At 38.9% G+C, this 9,031-nt stretch overlaps 1 protein-coding gene across 1 annotated transcript; it reads right to left on the reverse strand.

Annotated features, from left to right (window-relative positions):
- Positions 1-1,099: 1,099 nt before the first annotated feature.
- Positions 1,100-2,572, reverse strand: LOC131611466 (uncharacterized). Its single transcript, XM_058883486.1, has 2 exons — positions 2,038-2,572; positions 1,100-1,673 (listed from the first exon to the last, which is right to left on the reverse strand). Exons 1-2 carry the CDS (start codon positions 2,334-2,336, stop codon positions 1,442-1,444), a joined length of 531 nt encoding a protein of 176 aa, XP_058739469.1. The 5' UTR covers positions 2,337-2,572; the 3' UTR covers positions 1,100-1,441.
- Between the last annotated feature and the right edge of the window lie 6,459 nt (positions 2,573-9,031).

Raw genomic sequence — 9,031 nt, forward strand, 5'->3', positions numbered from 1 at the left:
CTCCTGACTTTTGCTCAGGATTTGACCTAATGACTTGGGACATGACCTCAAGACCCCAAGTACATCATTTTGGCCTAATCTATTGACTCAAGACATCTCCTACACAAGGATTGATCAACAGTGAAATTTCAAATCATCAGATGAGGGTTTTGAGCTATCAGGGACTGAAATCAGGGATCACATTTGGGAAACCCTAAAAATCCCCAGGAAGTCAATCAAAGGTTTCAATCATCTTCAAATAATCCCTATGACAACATCCAATGGAAATTACATCTCAATTCAAGATCCACAGTCATCAATTTCATCAGATCGACAATTAGGGTTTTTTGACCTAATTCACTGAATAACTGACTTTTTAATCAGGACATGGTGCTACAACTTAAACCATGGCTCAAGGTCCTCCAATAACTCAATGTGATCCATTCATTCACTCATTCTTTGCAAGATAATTTCATGTTCGTGGATTTTTCATTTTAAATGCGACATTGCCATTTGTGTGATTTGTTTGGAATTTATTCCGCGACTCTTGGCTTATGGATTCATCATGGTGAAGAATTGATTCATATGGATTATTTGAAAGTTGGTACAAGTTTGAAACAATTCATGGAAATTTCACCGAAATTGCAAGAAATATCTTTTAGTCCATTTGTTGAAAGATTATTTCAAGTATGGTTTAAAACCATAAATTCAAGAATTAAAAGTTCATTGGTGCAAGAACATTTTTCACATTACTTCAAGGACTTTTCATTCAAGAATATCCAACATTCATGGTTCATACAACTTCATTCAAAGATTTTAAAGGAAATTCAAACATTCACAAATGAAGATCATTCTTTACAAAGTTCTAAATTCCAAATGAAGTACAAAGTGAACTATATTCAAAATTCAAAGATACAACATTCAAAGTTCCATTTATTTCCAAGAATACAAGTTCATACAATCTAAAGTTGGAATAAATTGGAATTACAAGAAAAAAGAAAAAGCTTCAAAGACATTCTTGAATTCTTCAATCTTCAAAGTCTTCATTCTTCAAGTTCAAGCTTCTTCATGCTTTCTTCAAAGTTCTCATGCAACATGAAAAAGAAGCAAAGAGGGGTGAAATTAGCAAAAGTCAAAGAATGTCAAAGAGAGATTTTTATGTCATAAAATTCTACAACTTAGAGATATCATAAAATGACATAAAAATTTACCCACATGGCTTATTTGTCACAAGGATAATGACATAAGGAATATATTCTTATTCTTATTCTTATTCTTACAATGATGAAGAATATTCTTATTCTTATTCTCATTCTTGAGATGACTATAACCTCCCAATCAAGTTTCTTAATTCCTAACACATCCCTAAATTTTGCCTATAAATAAGAAGTGATTTCTTTGAAGTTGGACACACCAAAGCTACTATACTACTAGCTTTCTCACTTCTCTCTTTTCATAATTTTCAAAAAGTTCCATAGTTACAAAGGAGGGGAGAAGGCAGCCAATGTTCTGTAACTTCTAAGTTACAAAATACAAAAGAAGGAGGAAGAGGGAAGGCCTTCATACCTTGCTTGCTAGCAGCCTTCAACGATGGCTCCCATCTTCGAGCCTCCATAGATGAATCTTCAACATCTTCGCCGCAGGTAAGCCTCTTTTCTTTCACTCTCCATATTTCCATTAACCGTTGATTGTACCTGCAGCAGTTCAAAATTCAGCAACACATCAACAAACCTACAATAGTTGTTGCGACATCAACAACAATTTGCACAGCAACGATTCACAGTTAAAATCCAGCATAGCAACAACAACAGTTGGGACAGCATCAACACCAACAATTCAAAGACTCAGCATCAACAACAACAATCCAGAAGCGGTTCAGCAACATCAATTTACAAAGAAAATTCAGAATTTGCATCAGTAACAACAACAATTCGCAAAGCAGCGGTTCAGACATTCAGAACAAAAATTCAGCAATAGCAAACAAATTGCAACAGTTGCAAGATCAAAACAGTAGCAACAAACTAACTTGCAGAATTTCAGAAGCAATCAAGCACATACCTCAACATCAAAACCGGCAAAAGTCTCCTTGCCGTAGGTAAGTCAATCCAACTCTTACTCTCAAAAATATCGTTGCTGTTATGAACATAGTTCCTGTTAGAAAAATTTCCAGAAACATATGAAGTAGCATAAGTTATTATTGCTATACTGTTAAACAAGAGTGAAAACGAAATTGAAAGGAAAAACCTTGAGTTTGTCTTCAAGCATCGAACCGAAACTTGCTGTTGTTGTTGTTCACAAAGAGAACTCGCGAGAGCTTGAATGAGAGTAACCCAGATCGAGCCATGGTTGCTCGTCATAGTTTGTTGTTCCTCGAAGGAGAAAGAGGTAGCATTTCGTAAGAGAGAACCCAGAGCGAGAGTGAGGCCAAGTTGCTGCTATCGTTGTTCATATTTTGTTTCGGAAATTGCCGCGAGAAGAAGAAACCGAGTGAAAATTCGTTGTTGTTGTTCGCTGCAAGAGAGGAGAAGCTCCGTTCTCCTGTGTTTGTTTTTTTCAGAAAAAAAGCGTGAGGGAGAGGAGATAGAGGCGTTGCCTCTTTTGCTGCTTAGGGTTTTCTCTAACCCACCTTGCATATTGGAATGTGGGCGGATCCGGGTCACACTGACCCGACCCGGTCCGGCCCATGTTTTTTTTTTATTATTATTCAGCTTATTAATATATTTGGGCTGCTGCACCTCCATATGTGTTTCTAACCCCCTCTGGCCCAATTATTAATTTCTTTTTAAAACTATTTCTTTTAGTTTTCTTTGAGAAAATTGTTTTCATAAAAAAGATTTAGTATTTTATTTTAATATAGGTTTTAGTTTTATTTTCTAATCCTTATTAAAAAATGACAAAAAAAAATATGTTTTTTAATATTTTCATATGTTTATAAGTGTGTTTTTTTTATTTATTCTTATTAAAAATATATATTAGATGCATATTTTAGTTTATGTTTCTAATTATTTTCTCTTTTCATAAAAAACCACAAAAATATCTTCTTTTAGAATTAATTTTTATTTGAGTTTGATATTTTCATATTATCTTGTGTAGTTAATCATTTAAATTTCTATTTGATTACTGTTACACATCACTTGAATTTTTTAACTTCATCCGAGACTTCGAGATTATTTCTCTGTTGTTCTCTGTTTTGTCTGTTTGTTTGGTCTTCCATTTGCTGTAGAATTCCATAAACAATTACTGGATGATCATGGAATGCTGAAAGCGGTGAGCTTATCCGATGTTCTATTCTGCTGGTGTGGATGCTTAATATCTGTTGAGATCCTATTTTATTCCAAGCACATCACTTGAGGATCACGGTAACACCTCAAACTCAGAAATCCAATTTTCTCATTCTTCGAGGTAAGCCTAAAACTCAATCAACTATTTTCACAACAGTAATCAATTCACTTTCAAATCATCCATTGTTTTTCAAAACAGTGGGGCCTCTCGAATATTAGAGAGTGTAAGTCCCATTTCTTTTCCTTTTTTTGTACAGTTTTCAAAACAATAAAACATTCTTCAAAACAAAACTTTTTCAAACAATTTTCAAATCATTTTCAAAACAACAAAACTTCAAATTTTTCAATATACCACGGGCCTCCATGTAGGTATAAGTCCCAAGCCCTTTTGTACATACCCGTTCCTGTACATGAAATTAGGTATTTCATTGTACACACACATTTTTGTACATATCTCAATCAGTTTTTTTTAACTTTGAATAACAAACCAAAAATGAAGGTTTCTTTAAATCTTCCCAAAAATATACCATGGGCCTCCATGTAGGTATAAGTCCCAAGCCCTTTTGTAAATACCTGTTTACATAGCTTTGAATAAACTCAAGTGGACCTCTCCTCGAGTGAGTCCCGAGCCCTGTGTATACAAATGGATCATGCTTACAGGTATATTTCCTTCATAAACTCCATTATATACACACACTTTGTCATATATAATTGTTCATACCTGTTCATGTTTGTTCATACTTGTTCATGTTTGTTCATATGTGTGATATGTGTGCTTGTTCAACTTAGTACAACACTAGGTTCCCCATAGCCTCCTATTGGGCTTCGTGCAAAGAATCTCCCTAGTTTAGGTTAGGACATAGAGTATGGTTTCCCGGTGAAATCGCTCTAAGAGCTCAAACCAACTATACCATGCCTCCCCTTGGGCTTTGTACAAACGAGTGACCCTCCCATAGCCTCCTCTTGGGCTTACAATGCAAGGACCCTGGATTGTCCCTCCCATAGCCTCCTCTTGGGCTTACAATGCAAGGACCCTCGGATAGCCTCCTCTTGGGCTTCGTACAAGGACCCACGGGCTTCTTATAAGCATCCCCCAATATCCAAATCAAATACCCTAGGAGATTAGACATTTATCATCTCTATGATAGGAGTATCTCTTCTATATCATCACAAACAATCAATCAATCAAACTTTTTTGCCACAAGTCTGGCTAATCAATCAAACTTCTTTTTGCCACAAGGCTGGCTAATCAATCAAACCGTTTTGCCACCGTACTGGCTGATTAATCAAAGTTTTTGTCACAAGGCTGACTTCATTGAAACTTTTGCCACAAGGCTGGCTGATTAATCAAAGTTTTTGTCACAAGGCTGACTTCATTGAAACTTTTGCCACAAGGCTGGTTAAACAACAAAAACATCTTTATCATTCTAAGCACCCAAAGTGGCATGGCCCCGGGCTTATAATGAAAAGATTTTCAAACAAAAATCAAACAGATGTATGTGATGATATAGATTAGATACATCGAACATTTAGATGACATTTGTCTCTTTTCCTTTGCTTCCACTAGCATAAGTGGGAACTACGATTGCTCTGACTTTCTCAACATCCCTTTGAGAATACGTAGGCACAAGGTCGATCCTTGGCGAGCAAAACAAAACAAAAAAAACCATTCAAACCTTAGCACCCGTAGACCCCGAGCTACAAATGCTCTGATTCCCTCTAAGGGATATGTATGCAGAGGATCGCGATGATCTTTGCGAGCATAATCAAACAAACACCTTAGGTCCCACCTATTTCACAAGAACCTCCACCAACAAAGGATGAAAAACAAAGCAAAGAAACCTATAGAGTACTATAGATACGTTGGGTGCTAATACCTTCCCTTCGTATAACCAACCCTCTTACCCAAGATCTCTCCCCACTTTTAAGGTTATTGCAGCTTTTTTCCTTTTCCTCTTTTGGAAACAATAAAAAGTTTGGTCGGTACAAAAGAAAAATCATTTTTTGAGCACTCGAGCCCAAAGAAGGCATCAGGTGTCTCATCCCACAAAAAAGAGGAACAAAACGATTTTTCGCCCGCGACAAGCTCCGACACCATTCCCGAGTGCATTAGAGGCACCATCGAACACGAGCGTCCATCGCGATCCTGGTTCGGGTCCTTCCTCTGGTCCGGGAATATTACAATCTCTGATATACAAAACATCCTCATCGGGGAACTCAAACTTCATCGGTTCATAATCTTCGACAGGCTGATGCGCAAGATAATCCGCCAATACACTACCTTTGATGGCTTTCTGGGTAGTATATTGGATATCATATTCAGTCAAAATCATTTGCCATCTGGCTACTCCTCCAGAAAGAGCGGGCTTCTCAAAGACATATTTGATAGGATCCATCTTGGAAATCAATAAGGTGGTGTGAACCAACATATACTGCCTCAGCCGGCGAGCAGCCCACACCAAAGCACAGCAAGTTTTCTCGAGCAGTGAGTATCGGGATTCACAGTTGGTAAACTTTTTTCTAAGGTAGTATATTGCATGCTCTTTTCGGCCAGACTCGTCATGTTGACCCAGCACACATCCCATTGAGTTTTCAAGAACTGTGAGGTACATAATCAAAGGCCTTCCTGGAACTGGAGGCATTAGTATCGGTGGTTCCTGCAGATATTCTTTCACTTTTTCGAATGCTTTTTGACAATCATTATTCCACCTGGCCGTCTGATCTTTTCTTAGCAATTTAAATATTGGTTCACAAGTGGTCCTAAGATGAGAGATGAATCTAGCAATGTAGTTCAACCTCCCTAAGAAACCACGGACCTCTTTTTCTGTTCTCGGCTCAGGCATCTCTTGTATAGCTTTTATTTTCGTAGGATCGACCTCAATACCTTTTCCGCTAACAACAAAACCTAACAACTTTCCAGATCGCACTCCGAAAGTGCATTTGTTTGGATTCAACCTCAATCTGAATTCCTGAAGCCTTTCAAACAACTTCTGCAAATGAACCAAGTGCTCTTCTTCAGTATGAGACTTTGCAATCATGTCATCGACATACACTTCAATCTCTTTGTGAATCATGTCATGAAAAAGAGTCACCATGACGCGCTGATACTTTGCCCCTGCGTTTTTCAACCCAAAAGGCATGACTTTATAGCAGAAAGTTCCCCATGGTGTGATAAACGTTGTTTTCTCCATGTCTTCTGGTGCCATCTTGATCTGATTGTACCCAGAGAAGCCATCCATGAAGGAAAACACTTTGAAAGGAGCGGTATTATCCACCAACACATCAATGTGGGGAGAGGAAAATCATCTTTCGGACTCGCCCTATTCAAATCTCTGTAATCAACTCACATCTTGACCTTTTCGTCCTTCTTAGGCACAGGAACAATATTAGCGACCCATGGTGGGTAATTCACAACTTGCAGAAAGCCAACATCAAATTGTTTCTCAACCTCTTTCTTAATCTTCTCAGACATATCCGGGCGAGTCCTTCGAAGCTTCTGCTTGACAAGAGGACTACCTTCCTTGAGAGGTAGACGGTGTACCACAATGTATGTATCAAGACCTGGCATGTCCTCATAAGACCAAGAAAAGATATCCGCATACTCTTTCAACATAGCAATAAGCCTCTACTTCACACTATTCTCAAGCGCAGCCCCTATCTTGACTTCTCGGACTTGCTCTTTAGTGCCAACATTTACCATCTCAATTGCCTCCTAATGCGGCTGAATCGCTTTCTCTTCCTGTCTCAATAATCTGGCCAACTCGTCGGGGAGACCACAATCTTCATAAGCTTCCTCCTCGGCTTGGTAGATCGAATTGTCAAAATCATAATAAGCAATAGCGGAACTGTTACCAATGGAATCCGTGGTGGTGGAACATCTACATGATTGATGTTTTGATTTTAGTTTTATTTATTAAGATATGTGCAAGTGTGTGCAAAAACATTGCCATTTAAAGGAAAAAGTTAAAAAGAAAGATAAAGAACAAAACATTTGAATGCAAAAAACGTCCTTTTATTTCATGATTAACTTTGAAAATGCGAACTGCATGGCCCTACAAATGATTCACTACGCCTTGGGCGGAACGTAGTAATTATGTCATGATAAGAAAAGTAAAAACAAGGAATTTACTCCTGAGCTTGTGTGACTTGAATGACATCTTCGATTGTCCAGTTGCAAGGCATCTCCCCAGGAATACTCGGACGAATCCAACTATCAAAGTCACAGCCACTATCCACTTCTTCACCATTGACAATGGCATTAACCTGACCAACTCGAATGACACCACCACTCACAAACTTGATCGGGCTGAGGATATCAGGCTTGGGCGCCACATTTCTCCTTCTAGGAATGAAACCAAGACCATTCTTGTCAAACTTGGGACGCACGTCAATTACTTGCCCCCAGCCTTCCATCTTTCTAGTCTCAACGACAACCTACGCATCTTTCAAGGAAGACATAATTGTTTCTGGCTTTGTTACCTCATAAAGAGGAGATCTCACAGCATTTACCGCTTCAAACGCCTGGAACAGCGTCTCATGTATTTCACCCTCGATCTCCACATATCAGAAAGAAGACAAGTGACTCACGATGTAATATTCTTCACCACAAACCGTCACCACTTTACCGTCAACCGGATACTTCAACTTCTGATGAATAGTGGATGTCACAGCACCAGCCTTATGAATCCACGGTCGTCCCAATAGACAGCAGTAAGTAGGCTGAATATCCATTACATAAAATGTCGTGGTGAAAATCTAGGGACCAACTTGGATTGGCAGATCTACCTCTCCGAACACAGACCTCCTTGAACCATCAAAAGCACGCACCACCAACTCACTAGGTCTCAATTCAACACCAGCATAGTCAATTCTCATAAGGGCCGATTTGGGAAGCACGTTCAAGGAAGAACCATTATCGACCAAAACACGCGACAAAGTCGTCCCCTTACACTCCATCGAAATATGGAACGCTTTGTTATGGTTTCTCCCTTCTGGAGGAAGATCACGATCAGTAAACCCTAAACCATTTCCAGCTGAAATGTTATTGGCCACCACCTCTAACTGATTCGCAGATATTTCATGTGGCACGTAAGCACCATTCAGAATTCTTAAGAGAGCATCTCTATGAACCTCCGAACACATCAACAATTGCAAGATAGAAATCTTTGACTGGGTCTGAACCAATTGCTCAACAACTTTGTAATCAGATCTCTTAATGATTCTCAACAACTCCTCCATATCCTTGGAAGACACAGCATTATCGGATGCCCCATTCTGGATCGGAGAATTCTAACGAAGTCACATGGAATTTTGTAAGTGATTTAGGGATTCGAGCAATGCAAATGGTGCAATGCTCAAGATAGACAATGTCTTGCTTATCCCTCGTTCGAGAGCCCCAAGCAACTTCAAAGACTTGTAGATCATAACATCAGGATCAGGTGCCCCAGAATAGAACTCACCAAATTATCATATAAAACATTTAATTAACTTTGCAACGCTCAAAACGGCACATAAAAAGGATACACTGATCAAAAGTTACAGCATTTCAAAGTTTAGAAAAAGTTGCATTACAGCAAAGTCCGCTCAGTGACCTTCAAGCGCGCTTATGCACTTGAAAATCAATAACCCCGCTTCAAGCGGTGTATGGAAGAAACTAACTACGTTGGGACCTCTACTTAGCGAACTAGCTCCGCTTAGCGAGACTAATTAATTTTTTGAAAAACAAACAGCATCCGCTTAGCGAGCCAGGGGCCGCTTGACGGACGTGCGAT

This window comes from Vicia villosa, linkage group LG6 (assembly GCF_029867415.1).
Source record: "Vicia villosa cultivar HV-30 ecotype Madison, WI linkage group LG6, Vvil1.0, whole genome shotgun sequence".
NCBI classification, from domain to species: domain Eukaryota; kingdom Viridiplantae; phylum Streptophyta; class Magnoliopsida; order Fabales; family Fabaceae; genus Vicia; species Vicia villosa.